This window comes from Lichenostomus cassidix, chromosome 19 (genome assembly GCF_008360975.1).
Source record: "Lichenostomus cassidix isolate B80296 chromosome 19, HeHo_3.0, whole genome shotgun sequence".
Taxonomy (NCBI): Eukaryota; Metazoa; Chordata; class Aves; order Passeriformes; family Meliphagidae; genus Lichenostomus; species Lichenostomus cassidix.
In genome coordinates this window covers 2,887,063-2,905,025 of record NC_139499.1, presented here as the reverse complement: position 1 = coordinate 2,905,025, position 17,963 = coordinate 2,887,063, and the positions used below count along the sequence as shown (strand labels likewise).

Genomic DNA, 17,963 nt, shown 5'->3' with positions numbered 1-17,963 from the left:
TTCTCCCAGGGAACAGGGAAGGCAAAGCAAGGGCTGCTTCCCTGGAGAATCAGGGGGAAGGCAGCCCCTTGCTTCACCCTGAGGGACTTCATCATTCCCCAGGCTGATCTGGAGAGGTGGAGATCCCTCCTCTCCCCTGGCTGTACTGAATCTCCTTGGGTGCTTCACTCCAAGTCCCTTTCCTCCTCCCTGGAAACACTCTCCATCCCCCTGTGGCTCCGTGACTCTCCTGCCAGCTGCCAGGATGGTATGTGTGGTCCGGATCATGATGGATGAAAAAAGAGACATTCAGCATCTTCCCCCACCCGCCGGAGGCTCTGCAAGCAGCTTTTAAACTCTATTTTGGCAACCGCCTCCCATTAAAATGATGGGAATTAGGGTAAAATGTCTCGGCAAATGTGGCCTTTTGTCACTGCAGCCCAGAGAGGCTCCTCGAGAACACTCTCTAAGGCTTTGCCTTTTATTGCTTTTACATCTCTGACTTGTGTTGGAGCAAATCTCCGCTTGAGCTGCTGCTCAGGGCAGGAGTGGGAAGCCTGAGCCAAACTGCTCCAGGGAGCATTTACGTGTCTCTCAAAGGTCTCCTTCCCTCTTTTTTCCTCTCCTTCTGTTCATTTTACCAGGTCTAAAAATACTCTACTAAAAACCCTCTTCCCCTGCAGCCTCCTCCCTCCTGGATGACTAATAATATCTGTTGCTCTCTCTTGATCTCTCTGTATTTCCCAAGTCTTCCCCAAGGGAAGGAACCAAACTGGAGCTGTGCTCTCAACCAACCCCTCAGATTCAGATTCCTAAATCTGTTTTTCTCAGAGAATGGTATTTTTTTCCCAGGTCCAACAGTGCTGGAGCAGTTTAAACCCACCTCCCCAGTTCACAATAAACTAATCCTACCCCACAGTTTACTCTTCCCCAGTGCTGCTGAAGCATTCTGGTATGGGAGCTCCAGGATCCTGGGATTTTCGGAGCTCTAGGCAGAATAGCAGGTTCACTGGGAAAACCACCAAGCACTTAGAAAAGAATTTATTGTCTGTTCTGTAGGTTTCAGTTCTTTCTAGCAGCTTTCCAGCCCTGGAGCTCTCCCTTGGGGGATGTGCTGAGGAGGCTGGGTTTGGTGTCTGCTCCTTGGAGCTGGATGAGCAGCACAGGCTTGCATTTTAGGAGGAAGGGGTTGAATGCTGGGCACCGGGGGTGTTTGGGATTGTGGGATTTAGAGGAAAAACCCACCTTGCTGTCACCACATTGGTGGCAATGGCTTTTTTCCCCACTGAATGGGATGTTGGAACAGTGATCAGCTTTCCTGCACTGCTCTGTCTTTCGAAACAGAGCCAAGACTTGCACCAGGCACCTTCCCCACTGCCAGCACCACATCATCGATTAGTCAGGATACAGGGAGGGAGCAGCATTGGCAGGAGTTTGAGGTGTGATGAGTTTCTCTGGGCTCAGACACTGCAGTACAGCCAAATCCCTCAGGGCTGATCCCACCCCCACGATTTTCCAAAGAGATCCATCAATGAACAACCTTCAGAAAACCTTCACGATGAAACTGGGGATGAAAAAAATGTCCCCAAATGGTCACAGTCCTGGTGAACCTGCCACTTTCACCCCCAACCCTGCACTGCACGGAGGCAGATTTAAAGGGTGCTTGGCTGCTCTGACACTTCTAGAAATCCCCCTGGCCAGCTAATGCCCAAATACCTTTGCAAATCTTGATTTAGGAAAAATATCCGCTCGGAGGCAGTGCTTAAAAAGCTCAAGGCCATTTTCAAATCCTTGTAATGCTGCAGTTTCCTGGACATGTGAAAGCGAGAGGAAAAAGCAGATCAGGCTGAAGCAGGCACAGGGCCAGGGCTGGCTGTGCCCAGGGCTGTGCTCAGAGCTCACAGGAGCAGGCAGGAGTGAGCAGCCCAGGGGTTATTTCAGCACCAAGCCACCCCAGGGGTTATTTCAGCACCAAGCCACCCCAGGGGTTATTTCAGCACCAAGCCATCCCAGCTGCTCACTGGATCAGCATAGAGAGCAAGGAGAGCAGCCTTTCCACATCACCCCAGGCAGGAGATCCATCCCAGGGCTCAGCATGTGATCCCCATGGGACAGAGGGGTGTGGGTGAAGCTGCTGCCAGCCCAGCATTTGGGCAGAGAGCCCAGCTGCATTAGCCTCCTGCTTTTACAGGAAGCCACTCGGTTGTGTTGTCAATATACAGATTTCCTTTAGAAAAAAAAAAAAAAGGAAAAGCTGGGTTTATGGTGCCATTATCGATCTTTTGGTATTTTTAGCTCCTTGTTCAATCCATCCCTGTTGGTGTTACAGCAACCACACAGCCCTGTGGAACACGGCTCAGTGGAGCTGCTCCAAGGTGAGCAGGAGCTCAGGAAGCAGCAATACAATGCCAAGGGGATTAAAAATGCAAGAGAGAGGGGGGGGGATAAGCAGCATCCTCCCCCACTTGCTGCTTCAAGTAGATTCTCCCATCCACCTGGGGCAGATAAAACTCCTGTTTCCTACCTGGTGTGGAGGGCTGGAAACTCATAAAAAGGGTGAGACTGAGGTGAGTGGAGCCATTGATGGGCTGGAGGGAGGGGAGCAGTGGGTCCATGGGAACCTCATGAGGTTCAACCAGGCCAAGGGCAAGATCATGGACATGGGCCAGGGCAATCCCTAGTGCCAGCACAGACTGGGGAGGTCTGCAGGGACCCCAGATAAACACCCTCTGTGAGGAAAAACCATCTCACTCCAGCCACGGGGCCATTTACCCCCACCAATAGCCCCCAACTTTGTCCTCTCTTTTCCCCTTGCTGCCCCTCCATATCCTGGACCCACTGATTCCATAGTGATTCAATGTATTCCACCATCACTGATTTCATAGATGGTTGATGGGTGGATGGAGATGGATGGATGATGGGTGGATGGGGATGGATGGATGGATGGATGGATGGACATGGATGGATGGATGGCTGGATGATGGAGATGACCCTGTGGAGGAGGACTGGGGGATGCTGGTGGGTGACAAATGGGACATGACCCAGCCGTGTGTGCTGACAGCCCAGAAAGCCAAGTGTCTCCTGAGGACCCCCTGGAGCTGCCTCCACCTCTGGGGTCCCAGCACAGCACAGTGGTGTTAAACTGAGCAAGGGTGGGGTCAGGTTAGACATGGGGAAGAAATGCTGGGCCATGAGGGAGTGAGGGGCTGGCACAGGTGAATCATGGCAGTGGGATGTAAACCTGCACACTTAACCTTTATGTGGCAACTTGCTCATCACTGCAGATGTCCCCTGGGTCCCCTGCAGCCCCATCCACACATGCAGGTTATCTGAGAACCCTGCTGGGAGCCCCAGGCTGGCTCTTCCTTTGCACACACACATTGCTCTGCTGTGCTGTCGCTTCCTTCTTGCCCCCAGCTGACACCACTGAGATGAGCCAACGCCCAGAAGGAAACAGGGTCAGCAGAGGAGACAACTGCACTGGGAATTGGCTCATCCTGCCACATCTGACCCTTGCTGCTCCCTGGGCTCACAGGGACCAGAGCTCTGCTGTCACCCACTGCCTTGCAAGCCCCAAAGTTTACAGGGGTCAATGCCCCCAGCAGCTCTCCCCATCCATGGGGACATTTACTCCCATCCATGAGTTCACTGCCCCGCCCATCAACAGCCCCAACTCTGTCCTCCCTTCTCTACTTGCAGCCCCTCTGTATCTGGATCAGTGTCACCAGTGACTCACAAGACAGTTGATACATCACAGAATCCCAGAACAATCTGGGTCAGAAGGAATCCTAAGGCCCATCTCATTACACGCCCTGCCATAGTAGGAACACCTTCCACTATCCCAGGGTACTCCAAGCCCTGTCCAACCTGGCCTTGGACACTTCCAGGGATGGGGCAGCCACAGCTTCTCTGGGCAACCACCCTTGCAGGGAAAAATTCTTCCCTAATACCCAATCCAAACCTACTCTCTTTCAGTTTGAAGCTATAAAACACATCTCCCACTCATTTCCTTTTAAAGTTGCCAAGTTCTGCCCTGGAGACTTCAGAAATGGGGAGTTGAGGCTTCACGCTGAGCAGGTGCCAAAACACATCCAATGTCTGCCCTTGGGTGCCTTCCTCCCTCTTCCAAAGCATAGGGAGCCCCTCAGGAATCTCCAAACCTCTGCCTTAGGGGATCCTTGAATTGCTCCATCACAGGAATCACTTGAATCCTCTGCTTTTGTTTGTGCCTTGAATTCACACAGCAGAGCCTGGCAATGCCACGAGTGATGCTCAGCTCAGTGCCCAGCCTGCAACCACCTCCCAGGACCTTCCCAAACCTTCTCTTGAGCTTGATATCCATGCAAACATGGACAGGGGAGCAGGAGGCTGTGTGGATGCTCCAGTACAGGCACACACACACACCTCAGCACCTCCCACGAGTCCTAAATGTGAACAGATTTGTTACAGCTGCAGAGCAAATGGGGAGCAAACTTGCCTGAAATGATACCACTGGCTGGGAAATGCCACAACATGTGTCTTCCCTGCACCAGACCCTGTCCCTTGAGGCCAGCCTGCCTGCAGACCCCTCAGCAGTGCTGGGGCTGTGGATGCTGCACCTGCCTCTGGCTATTGGACAGCAGCAGAGGTGTATATATGAGAAATATACAACATATTTCCCTCTTGGGGACAATTTCCAGCCCTGAGTGTGTTCATATTTAAATGCCACACAGAAGGGGAGAGGTCGGAGCAGAGCAGGCAATGCCAGCTTGCAGCAATGCTGCCTCCTCCCAGTGCTCCCAGAGGTTTGGCTGCTTGCTTTGGCCCTGGAGGTCACTTCCCAGCTCTCTCCCCCACCCCAGCTATCAAGACCCCATCCATCCACCTCCCTGTGTCCCAAAAAGCTGCTTCCCAGAGGGGATGTGGAGCCATGGGCTCCAGAGCTGCAGGTTTGCAGAAGGGCCCAAGGCTGGTCTCCCACCCCAGTGGGATTGGGGTGTCCAGTTCAGTCCAAGGGGAAAATGTTGGAGCAAATAGGTGTCCAAATGACAGCTAAAAATGACAGTAAATTCCCTGCCTGGTATCCTCTCATATGCATCAGTGCCAGGATGAAACTGTGGGTGAACCTCTGCTCTGGAGCCAGGCTGGGACACCTCAGGGTGTTCTCTTGGAGAAAGGAAGGCTCTGGGGAGAATTTAGAGCCCCTCCAGTGCCTAAAGGGGCTCTGGGAGAGCTGGAGAGGGACTGGGGACAAAGCATGGAGTGACAGGACACAGGGAATGGCTTCCCACTGCCAGAGGGCAGGGTTAGATGGGATATATGGAAGGAATTGTTCCCTGTGAGGGTGGGCAGGCCCTGGCACAGGGTGCCCAGAGAAGCTGTGGCTGCCCCTGGATCCCTGGCAGTGTTCAAGGCCAGGCAGGACAGGGCTTGGAGCAGCCTGGTCTAATGAAAGGTGTCCCTGCCCATGGCAGGGGTGGAGTGAGATGGTCTTTAAGGTCTCTTCCAACCCGAATCATTCCAGGATTCTCTGCTATGCGAGTTAAGCTTTCCATGTGCTCTCATAACAATCCCAGCTCCTGCATCCAACACCTCTTCAGTGCCTCTGTCTGCTCCTGCCACAGGTGATGCTCCTGCAAGCAGCTCCATGGCTTTGCCTGGCACACTGCCTGCTCCCTGGGTGTGGGAAGGGCCTGGGGAGCTGGCAGGGATGGAGCAGGATCTCCGCTGGGACCAGGGTGGAGCCGGAGGTGGAAAAAACCCGGCGGAGCACAAAGGAAACTGTGTTTCATGTGTTATTGCTGCCGGGGCTGATGGAGGAGGGAACTGCAGGCACGATTCCATGCAAAAGGCTGCGAAATGCCTTCCCGAGATACAAATATTTGGTTTTCCTCATTTTCCTTGTGTGGAAATAAACAGCCCTGGCTGGAGCAGTGCCAGCATGCCCTTGGGCTTACCTAGCCCGAGGAGAAGGGTTGCACTGTCCCGTTCTAGCACCGAGGCTGGAGGGGCACTGAAAGCATGAAATCCAGCCCTGGGTGTGGAAAACATGCCTGTGCCCCCTGGAAGCATCGGGAAAATGGATGGGAAGCACTTGGAATAAGCACAAGCTATAAGAAGCAGCTCCATCTGGCAGCAGGAGATGCCACTGTGCTGGGAGCTGCTGGTCCCCCATGGCATGGGGACATCCCACTCGTGTAATTCCACAGTGGAATGGGCTGGGCATGGAGAGCTGTGCCTGCCACCCTGTTCTCTGCCTCCTCTGCCCTGCAAGGGGGATGATGCATCTTCCAGAGCAGGCTGAAGGCTGGAAGAGGGGTGCCTGAAGGGCTCTGCACCCCAGGGATGTCCCTCCTGGAGTTCATCAGGGCAGAGGGGAGCACAGCCCCAGGATTGCCATGTTGTTCCAGGAAAACGGGAGTTTAATGTGGGAAGGATGTTCCAGGAAAACAGGGGTTTAGTGTGGGAAGGATGTTCCAGGAAAACAGGGGTTTAGTGTGGGAGGGAAATCTCTGCTCTCGAATGCAAATAACCTGTGGAGCTCACACAGTGCCATCAGTGCTGGCAGAGAGGCACCTGGGACACCAGAACGTGAGGAATCAACTCTGAGAGACACTAAACACACCCTATTTCCTTCTGTTCCAGCAATTCAGCAGCCATCAGCCAGGTCAGCTCAGCACAGGGCATCCTGCTCCTCACTCCCCCCCAACCATCTGCCCCTCTACATCCCTCCAGGGACATGTGCTGGGAGGTGACAGGGCTGGGTGGAGTGACACAGGGACAAGGAATCAGAGTGGCCTCGGTGCAGGTGATGGATGGCTGAGCCAGGCACCAGCCTGGGACCATGGGAACTGCACCCAGCACTTCTGCAGAGAAAAAATTCTGTGTTCCAATGATGTTCAGGGAATCAGGACTGGGTTTTTTTTAACGTTTTTGGATAAATAAAGAAAAAATATGCTAGAAATGTGCTGTATGCTATTATTAGAAACCCACCAGAGAGCCCTGAGCATAGCCCAGCCACCATGGCCAGTCCCTCTGCTGTCCCCTGGTGTGGCAGAGACACAAATCCACATGGGGACAAGCAGTGGCAATTTCCAAATGCTGGTTCCTGCAGTAAAGAGCATATTGAACCTAAACACAGCAACAGGAACACCTGCAGGGGAGAAGCAAACATCCAGGTCCTGAAACAGCCAGGCTGTGGGACCAGCTGGGGATTGCTGTGAAAGGAGCTGAGCACCATCCTTACCCTGCAGGGCTGGGAAAGATGGAAATAGCCATGTGAAGGAGAAGATCTCACCATGGCTACACACACTGCTCATGAGATGTTTGCCACTTCCCCAAGGACAAGGCACAGAGCTTCCCACTGCAGCTGGGAAGAAAGAATCCCTTGGAGGTGCTGGGACTGTGTACCCAAAATTTGCTTATTATCCCCAGAAAGGGCCTGGCAGATTCACCCCTCTGATAGGAATCCAGAGTTCTTAGCATTCCCACAATGTGAAAGATTTTTTTTTTTGTTGTTGTTGATGGGAAGAGAAGCTGGATTGCAACTGCTCCCAGAGTTAGTGAATGCAGCAGAAAGGGAGGAAAAAGGGTTAAAATGATCAAAGATGTAACAGGGACACTGGCTAATTGTCACTTCCATGTGATGGCTGATTAGAAGATTGGTTCAGATTTGATCCCAGATTTATTTTTCCCTGGCATGTCCCATTCCCAGCTCTCAGAGATGCTGGTGCACACACGTGGCACTCTGGAGGCTGACAGACAAGGGGCAGCAGGGACCCAAAGTGGTTCTGTGCTATAAAAACTTTTAGAGAGGAGCTTGCAGCCAGGGTATGCCCCACAATGGCATCCAAGCATTAAGGGATTAATGGAAAAGTTGTGAGGTGACTTACAGGGTAGAGTTAATTATACTCTGCTCCCATGGGAGAGAAAAGCTGACCCCAGGATGCTGTGGATGCTGTGCCAGGGCAGCTCTGTCCACGTGCCCCTGGCATAGCACCACAGCCAAAATCCCAGATAATAATGGGCTGGAAACCACAGGTTTTGTCCAACAATTTCTCCTCTTCCCTTTGCTCCAGTTTATTCACATCCATGCTGCCACCAAAGCTTTGCTTCCCTCCCCACAGGCAGAAATTGCTGGATATTTAGTCTGAGCTCTTTGCTCACCACACAGAAGCTTTGCCAGGTAGACCTGATCGCTCCTCAACCCCACCAGACATTATTAATTCTTCAGAGAGCTCTCCTGCCAAACCAGCCATGTTGAGGGGTGAAATCTGGGGGTTACAGAAAACACAGGCAGGGCTGACAGACCCCATTTCCTAGGAAAAAACATCCTGAGGAGGCTCAGCGTCTGGAGTGAGGGCACTGGAAATAAGGCAGCGGAGAAAGAAGACCCAATGTGAATGGAAAAAATGCAGACAGTTCCCAGCTCAGTGCCTGCAGCAATGGGACTCTTCAAATTTGGACATCTCAGTTAAAAAAAAAATAAAAAACCTGGAATGCAGGAGCGGAGAGCAGCCCTATTTCTAGCTGCAGCTCCTCCCTGAGTGCTTGGCCTCCCAGACGACTCAGAAACTCAAGGCACTTCTTCCCGAGCTATAAAAAGAGCTGGAGTGGGACTGCAAGAGCTGGGAAGACAAACAAGGGAGTAGTTTGCCCTCCTGTTGAGGACATAGGTGAAGCTGGGAGAGGATCTTGCTCAGCCCACCTTTTGAGGTGCCCCCAGGGATGGAGAGTTGTGGGGCATGGCAGGAATTCCAGGCTGGATCTCACCCAGCTGTGGGAATTGTTGTGTTGTGTTCTGAGGCATCTCACCACCCCTCCTGTGTGAGGAGAAGGTCCAGGAGTGGCCCCATCCATCATCCCAAAACAGCTCTGTGCTTGGGGAGGGTCACAGGTAGCATGGGGAGCAGGGACAGGGCATGGAGTGTCCCCTGGGAGCACAGGGTGGAAGGAGCTCCACCAAAATGCAGCTCTCCTTTCCCCAGGCTGCTGAAGGGGTTAACAGCTTCACCTGAATCCTGCTCCATGAATGCCAGCAGCACAGGATGGTCTGTGCGAGTTCCAGGTGACCATAAAATCCAGCAAACCCAGGAACACCCACCTTTTCCCTCTCCAGACAAGTATTTACCTCTGCAGGAGCAGCCAAGCCTCGCAGACTGTCGGAACATTTCATTCCCATTTGCGAAAAGCAACAAAACATTCCTGGCTGGAAAAACACCACCAGGTCACCAACTGGGCACAGTGCCACCAGGAGAGATGAGTTCTTCAATGCCTTCACTGACTTAGTGCAGAAGAAGCATCTCTTCTTGGGAAAGGAGGCATTCCCAGCCTACTGACTTCTTCAACACCAAGGAAGTCGAAGTGTTCCTCTGCCTCCACTTCAGCATTCCCTTCAGACCTCAGAAAATCTCCTCCAAGTGGTGCTGTGGTGCCCTGAGGGTTGTAGAGCTGGACTGGTTGGTCCACATGGAGCCACCTGAAGCTGGCACAGTTGGTAACCATGGCTCAGGAAAACAGGGACAACCAATGGGACAAGAGGGCATCGCCTCAAGCTGAGCCAGGGGAGGTGCAGGTTGGACATCAGGAGGGATTTCTTCATGGGAAGCGTTGGCCAGCATTGGAAGGGGTTTCCCAGAGAGGTGATGGAGGCTTTGTCCTGGAGCCTGTGCCCTCCATGGTGCTCAAGAAAGTGCCTTTGCTTCCACCAATGCAAAAAGCACCAATCCAGAGGCTGGGAACATTGTGGACTGAGGATTCAGGCAGCTCCAGAGCTGCTCTAGGCTTACTCAGCTCATAGGGAGGTTGCCAGGCTGGTTTGATGGTTTGGCCATGAAACTCAGGTTCAAGGGGAACTGGGGTTGCCCAAATGTGCCATCCTGGAGTCTTGAGGTGCAGAAGACCCTCTGTTGCTTTGGCAGTGGAGCAAAGTGGTAAAGCCCTGCTGAGCTGTGGCTACTTCATTCCAAAATTTCCATAATTTTTGATGCTATTTTTATCTAGTCTGACTGGTGGCCAGCTTGATGTGATGACAATTATTCCCAGTTTAACACCATCAGCCTGTGCCCTTCCCAGGTGGGTGTTTGGTCCTCCTGTTGTGCCAAATGCTCACCATGCAGGAAAGAAGAAACTTCCATCAGAGAAAGGGAGAAGTGGCTTCTCTCACCAGGGCCAGGCTGGAGACTTGTGGCTTATTGTTACCATTTGTCTCTTTTATTGGAATAAAAGATGGATGTGAGCAGCTCAGCACTCCCAAAAGAGCCTGTGGCATTGTGTTTTATTTGAACAAGCAGACACTGCTTGGAAAACAGCTTTTTCCAGTCGTTGTGCTCACATGGAAGTGAACAGGAATACAGGGTTTCACAAGTGCAAATGGTGTTGCAAGGTGCTTGTGCCAGAACCTCAGGGACCCCCAGGAACTGTCCCTTCTCCTTCTGAGAGCCCAGGAAACAGGGGATGGCATCAGTAGGGAGATCTCAGCAGTCATGGCTCGTTGGGACTCATAAAGAGCACAAGAAAAGCTTGAGCTCACATAGCACAGAATCCCAGGCTGGTTTGGGGTGGAAGAGATCTTAAAGATCATCCAGTTCTACCCCCTGCCATGGGCAGGAACACCTTCCACTGTTTCAGGCTGCTCCAAGTCCTGTCCAACATGGCCTTGGACACTGCCAGGAATGAAGCAGCCACAGCTTCTCTGGGCAGCCTGCGCCAGAGCCTCACCACCCTCCCAGCCAGGAATTCCTTCCCAACATCCTATATCTATCCACTCTGTCAATCTGAAGCCATTCCCCCTTGTCCTGTCCCTCCAGCCCTTGTCCCAAGTCCCTCTCCAGCTCTCCCAGAGCCGCTTTAGGCACTGGAAGAGGCTCTAAGGTCTCCCCAGAGCCTTCTCTTCTCCAGGTGAACACCCTGAGGTGTCCCAGCCTGGCTCCAGAGCAGAGGCTCCAGGCTCCAGCACATCTTCATGGCCTCCTCTGGATTAATTCCAACAGCTCAACTTCCATCCCTGGAATTGTCCAAGGCCAGGCTGGATGGGGTTTGGAGCAACCTGGTCTAGTTGAAAGTGTTCCTGCCCATGGCAAGGGGTGGAACAAGCTGAGCTTTAAAGATCCCTTCCAACCCAACCCCCTTGGTGAGTCCATAATAAACTATTCAACGTGATGATATGACTTTGAAAACATAATTCACCTTTCTGCTGTGCACTGGGATCACTCCCCCTGCCCTGTGCTTAGCCTGGAACAGCACACAATGTGTAATTAGTCTGGCTGTGGGCTGGACTCTCACATCCGGGCTAAAACACCGGCTGTGCTGCCTGTTCCTGCTGTCACCCGGGGAACAGGCTGTCCCCAGGAAGTTTTCTGATTTGGTGACTGTGCAAAATAAATCAGCCGAGCTGGTGGTAGGGAGGAGGGCCAGGATCCAGCCCTTCCTCCAGCCCTGCTGTGTGACCCCTGATTGCCAACCCTCTGTCCCTGGTTCAGAGTGTGCAGAGCCAGCAGCAGGGGATGGGATGAGGATGGGCACAGAATGCAGGTGCTGGGGCTCACTCTGCACAGAATCCAGGTGCTGGACAGTACTGGAGCAGGTGATGGGATGAGGATCCCATCTGAAGCACAGAATCCAGGTGCTGGGGCTCATTCTGCACAGAATCCAGGTGCTGGGGCTCACTCTGCACAGAATCCAGGTGCTGGGGCTCACTCTGCACAGAATCCAGGTGCTGGGGCTCACTCTGCACAAAATCCAGGTGCTGGGGCTCATTCTGCACTGCCATGCACTGGACAGTGCTGGAGCAGGCAATGCTCATCCTGGCTCCATGCCACACACAGCACCAGGAGCTGTGATGGGCACCTTACACCCATCCTTGGATTCTCAGCCTTTCAGCCAAAATTGTCCCTCTGCAGCTCCAGTCCCTGTGCAGAGGTTTCTTCTTCAGGGACAGCAAAGCTGGGATGAGTTACCCCTCCTCCTGTCAGGTACCCACATCCTATCTGCCTTTCCCCACTGTTTTCCCTGGACTGTGATGCTCCCTGCAGAGGGGATCACACTCAGTCAAGAGTCCTCTGATGGGGAATTCAGTGAAAACCCTGCCTTCCTGGCTGTTTCTCCTCAACTCTGCAGATGGATGGAGTTAGCCTGGATACATTTCAGAGGGCAAGAGCCCCCTGCACCCCTCAGCACAGGACATCCTTGGTGGGGAGCACATGCTGAGCAAGAGGCAAAGGGGATTTTGGGGCAGCAACATTCCCCAGCACCCTTGTCTTCCTACTTGGCTTCTGGTGTAATTCAGGGCAAAGTCCCCCCTTGTCACTTGGTGGTCTCAAAACCACATTTTCCCAGCTGCAGAAGCTCCTGGATTTACTGGCAGCACTTTCAGCACCAAATTTATTCATCCTCCTGAGGTTCAGCTGCTTCTGGAGTCCATCCCCACATTAAAAAAATCTCAGATATTTCTGAATCTACAACAGATATTTCTATATCTAAAAAAACCTCCTAATCCCCTCCATCCCTGCACGCACTAACGAGAAAAGCAGCCCCATATCTGGTACAAGAAAAACTATTTTCTTTCCCCTGGGGATGGAAATAAGTTTCTAAGAGGGACTTGCTGAAAGGAGACGAGATATGACTCACTACTTCACTGCTGAAGCTGCATTCAATCCCCAGCACCTCCAGTTCCCAGGGAAAGCCAGGAGACTGAAAGCATGGGGGTTCACACAGCATAAAACCCAGGAGGTCCTTTTCTGGGAGATGAAAGAGCCATGAATTAATCCCCTGCATCACCTACGCCCCCAGGATGGGCTCAGCTGCCTTCAGCCCTCGCTCCCCACAGCCAGCAGCTATTTTTTCCTGTTCTTGCTAGTGTCAATATGTTTCTTTAAATATCTTTTTGGAGAGGCTGTATATATATATATAGCCCCACTCTGGTGCTTTGAAAGGAGCCTCATTTCCTGTGTAAGAGCTGAAGTTCTTGGCAAAGCTGTTGGTGGCTGCAGCATCTGAACCACAAAAATTGTTTTTTTTCAGTAGTAAAATGGTATTTCCTTTGCAACTGAGCTGGGTCTGGTATGAAACCAGCCAGGCTGCTGGGGCTGGGAGATAGCAGCCCATATTCCCAATGATATAAATGATGGGAGAAAAGGATTAATTGCATTAATGGGGCTCAGAGGTGGCACAGCCCATGGCAGGGACAGGATGGGCACAAATCTGCTCTTAACCTGCTGTGAAAAAGTTTGGTTCACACATCAAAAGGATTTATTAACCGATACTGGGGGAGAAAAAAAAATCCATTTCATTTGTACCTGATACTTTTTCTCCTTCTTTTGCCCCATCTCTCTGCACCTGGCTTTGGAGAAGGCTCCTCCAGCAGCAAGGCAGGGAGCAAAACAGCCTTGCAGACCCTGAGGAATGGCTTCAAACCTTCCTGAGGAGATGTGGCATCAGCTGTGTTCAGAGTTCTGCATCTCCCCGACACAAATGTGCCACACCTTCCCACTGGTCAACCCTCAGCAGGAGGGTGTGACATCCCCAGCAGCACCCTGGGGACTCTGATGGCAGGAGTGGACATGCAGCCAGCTCAGCAATCACCTTCTGCTGCAAAGAGGTCTTTCCAGGGTCCCTTCTGAGGAATAAATTGCTTTTATTGCTGCACACAGCCCAAGGACCCAGCATGTGGATGTGCCAGAGGTGGTGGTGGCAGTGGGCAGCCCAAGTTTCCCTTTGCTACTTTGTGACTTCCCCAGAAAAATGCTGCACCCAAAGAACCTCAAATGCAAGTTTTTTAGGTTTTCTGCAGGAATTTCAAAGAAGTGTCTCCTCCCCACTGTCAGGATGGCTCACCCTTGGAATTGTCCCTGTGGCACACAGACCGTGCTGGGCATGCAGCCACATCTGCTGGCAGAAAGCCCTGGCAGCCACGAGCTTTGGAGAACAAACATGGAATTTCCACAGCCCCCCCTGTCCCCAGGCACTGTTTCCACCTCATGTCCTCATCCCTGGGACACTGACTCAGGACAGGGCAGCCTGCAGGTGTGGGACAGGATGGAGCACAGCCAGGCATCTCAGGATGGGAGACACAAGGGTTATTTGGTGACTTTGCAGCCCAGGAGATGACAACACACCACCACCACAATGTGCAGCTTCCCTTCAACTCACAACCCACAAAGCAGGACAAGGACTGAAGTTCAGTGCATGTCCTGCTGTGACTTGTAGGGGACTTCCCTCAGTTTTGCTGTCTGAGCATTTTCACTCTCCCGTGATGGGTTTACACAAAGAGGGAAGGGATTGGTGCAGGAAGAGCTGAGCTGTGGCAGGAAGGAGATCTTTCCACACTTCCAGGGGCCAGCTGGTGCTTGGCAATGTCACACACCACCTCTGGCAGTCTGCAATTGCCCTGCCAGCCGTGTCTCTGCTGGGAAAAAAAGGAAATATCCTTTTTTTCCAGACCCTTTATCCAGTCCAAAACATGAGTGAAGGAGCAGGGGAGCCTGGGACATCACCCCTGGAGCATCATTCCTGCCTTGTGTCCTTCCAGCTCTGTTTTCACCCTCAACACCTCAGCTCATGCAATGGTTGAACATCCAGTCTTTGCCAACTGGCAAGGAATTTCTCCAAGCACAGAAGGAATTTCACTCCTTGGCTCCATCATGGCACAAGGATGTCTGCTGTGGACAACTACAGTGTGGAAAGAGGAACAAGACCCAAGGAGGGAAGATCCCAAGCACCAATTAAACAATTTAATTGTTTCCCTGCAGAGCTCCAGCACCAGGACATGCCCCTCAATCCAACCAGCAGAACTTGGAGAAACATCAGACACCGTGTGAAATACAAACATTTATCTTAAAATACGGCAGAATTGTCACTTTGGGTGTTTTTTCTCCTCCCTTGGTGGCTTTTGCTGTGCCCAGAGGTTTGTGTTGAGGCTGAGGGGATGAGTGGTGGTGAATCACCCTGTGAAACACCAGCAAACACTCATATTCCTACAGCAGGGCTGCACCCAGAGCATCCCAACAGCAGCAAAACTGCAGGATTTGGTGTCCCTGTTGCTCAACTTCCCATGAAAACTATCAGCATTGATGGGAAAGGATGAGGAGCCCTTGGCTGTGTCCAGTTTTCCCTGAGCTGCTCTTGCCCAGCAGGCAGCAAGGACAGCATGAAAGGGACACCACACCTGGGCATGTCCTCAGGTTTCCCACATTTGCATTCCCAGGAAATCTGAGACACTTCACCAACTGTAGGAGCAGAAAAGAGGCTGCTAGGGAATTTATTCCTGTTTGTCTGCAAGCCAGCAGATGGATCTTGTCAGGGCAGAGTCATTGTGTAATGTAGTGACCACCATGGAGGTGTCCAACCACCATGGAGGCTTCCCACCACCACCAGAACATCCCACCACCAGATTATCCCACCACCATAAGAGCATCCCACCACCATGGAACCATTCCATCACCAGAATTTACCACTACCATGGAAATATTCCACTACCACAGGAGCATCCCAGCACCATGGGAGCATCCCAGCACCAGACCTCCCCACTATTAGGGTTTCGTAGGGTGCTCTTGTTCTTCCAAACTGAACTCAGACCACAGAAATCAGGTGCTGCCAACCCAAGCAGGTGTTCCTCAGGCTCCCCAGAGGCCCATTTGGACACATTTTCTGGGCTCTTTTAGCCCCAAATAGGCTTTGTGGTGCATGTGCTACTGCCCTGAGACAGGCAGGTTTGGAGGAGAGGGAGGAAGGAGTCTGTACATGCAGAAACACAGGTAAAAATTTCATTTGAAAGCCATTTGACAGTTGAAAGTTTTCTTAAAATAAGTCACTTTCGAAAAGAAAAAAAAAACCAAAACCCACCAAGTTCCTCTAAAAAATCCTCAGAAAGAAGAAGTTGGACAAAAACTGGATGACCAAAACCAAAGGGGTGCCTGGCAAGTTCCCTAAACTGGTGAGACAGAATTATGCAAAAAAAAAAAAAAAAGAAAAAAAGAAGAAAAAAAGGGGGAGGCTGTGAAATGAGTGAGAAAGGGAATTGCATGGAGCTGAAGCACAGAAGAAGGAAAAGCCAGACAGGGACATGCTGTGTCAGGAGTCTGGAAATCAGATGAGGAAGATGAAATCCAGCTCACAGGGATGTGGGTGCTGCTCCACCACCCTCTCCACTCAGCCCTTCACGGGAAACTGTGACTCCCAGGGAGCCCAGGAGAGCTCCAGGCATCCCATGGGGCTGTTGCTGAGACAAGGAACCTGCAGGTTCCAGCAGAAAACCAATCCCAGTCCCACCTTTGGTACCAGGAATGAATAATTGATGTCTGAGGTAAGCTGATCGAGCAGGTGAGCAGAGCCCTGCACGTGATCCTGCAGGCAACCTCTCACCCTGCTGGGTTTCCTTCCTGAAAAACCCTCTCAGAGCTGCTCCTCAGTGTTTATTTCCATCCCTAAGCCATCTCCCATGTGCTGTTCCCACTCTGGGCTCATCCAGGTCCAATCCCACTGGTGCCATTTCTGCCCTGCTTCTGCCTCAGTTTCCCTTCCTCTGCCACAGTAGGTCTGGATGTTTCTGTTTTGCTGGTGCTTTTATCCCTGGGCATGGAGCAGGGCCAAGCTGTCCCCAAGTCCCTCTAGCTGCCATCCCTCACTCTTCACCCTCCCCATGCCTTGTCCACACCTGTCCACAGCTGCTCCAAGCATATCCTTTCCCCAAATCACCAGCTTTTTCCACCACAGCCTCCTTGCTGCCACTCCAGCTTGGCTGCCACCTTCCCCTCTGTGCAGGACATCAGTCCATCACCCAAAACCTGAGTGAAGAGCCTCATCTGGACACTCTGGATGCTGCTGAGGAGCAAATTCTGTCTGCTTTTCAACAGGTTGGTGCCTCTTCCCAGGAGTGACCCGCATCACAGACCCTGTCCCCTGCCCTGTCCCACCTGGTGTCCCTGAGTGACACGGCAGCAGAGCGCAGAGGGGTGACTGACCCCACTGGCCAAAGAGCCACTCCACGTCCTGTCCAGCCAGTGGGAACAGAGGCTGTGTGTCCCCGCGGTGGCTCCAAGGACAGGGTGGCACTGGCCTGGGCGTGCTGCCCAGCTGTGGCTGTGCTCAGAGAGCCAGCGGCCCAGGCCAGCGGCTGAGTGACCACCGGTGGGGAGGCCAGGCTGGGAAGCCACTGCTGGGCAGGTGCCACCGCACCCCGATGTCCCCGAGCTGCCCAGGGGCTCCTCCAGGGCTGTGCTCAGCCCCAAACAAGGGGTCCCCATCGCTGCCCCTCCATGGCGACCCCTGCCCTCCCGGGTGGGCGGGGCCATCATAGCCTGTCAATCTCCACCTTCCTGCCGAAGCCCCGCCCACTGGCACGACCCCAGCTCGCCCGAGTGGCCCCGCCCACTCATACAAACCACGCCCACACATTCAAGCCACGCCCCCCGTGCCAACACCAACCTGTTGGGCATCTCTCGCTGGCCCCGCCCCCAACACAGCCCCGCCCACTGAAACAAGCCACGCCCCCTCGGGATAACCCCGCCCGCTCGGCACAGCCCCGCCCCGTTCACCCGCTCCGGTACCTGCCGGGCTGTCCCCACCGGACCCCGCCCCGGCCTGGCCCCGCCCCTCAGCCGGCACCTTCCCATCCGCGCCGCTCGCATCCCCGCCCCGCCCCGCCCCGCCCCGCCCGCACCTGGGCGCGCTCGAAGCTCTCCCGCTCCGCTTCCAGGCCGCCGCCGCCCGCCCGCCGGCTCAGCACCTTGGGCAGCGGGTTGGACACCTGCTTCATGGTGCTGCTCATGCGGTCCATGGCCGCCCCGGGCCCGCCACCGCCACCGCCCCGGCCCCGCCACCCTGCTCGGCGCCGCTGCCGCCGCCGCACGGGCCCCGCGCCATTGGCCCGCCCACCTGCCACTCACGGCGGGACACGCCCCGCGGCCACCGCCCTGGCCCCCGGCGCTCCGCCCACCGCCCCGCTGCTCGCTCTCATTGGTTCCTGCCGTCGCCACTCGGGAGGAGCGGCCGGGCGGCCCGGACAGTGA

General features: G+C 53.5%; 1 protein-coding gene across 1 annotated transcript in view; it reads right to left on the bottom strand.

Moving 5' to 3' along the window:
• The window catches only part of HIP1 (huntingtin interacting protein 1), a 43,173-nt gene extending 25,392 nt beyond the window's left edge, over positions 1–17,781 (bottom strand). The window contains exon 1 of the mRNA XM_085078868.1: positions 17,615–17,781. Within this exon, the coding sequence (XP_084934994.1) occupies positions 17,615–17,731 (117 nt within the window). The 5' untranslated portion in view covers positions 17,732–17,781. The remainder of the gene's footprint in view (positions 1–17,614) is intronic.
• Positions 17,782–17,963: the final 182 nt, after the last annotated feature.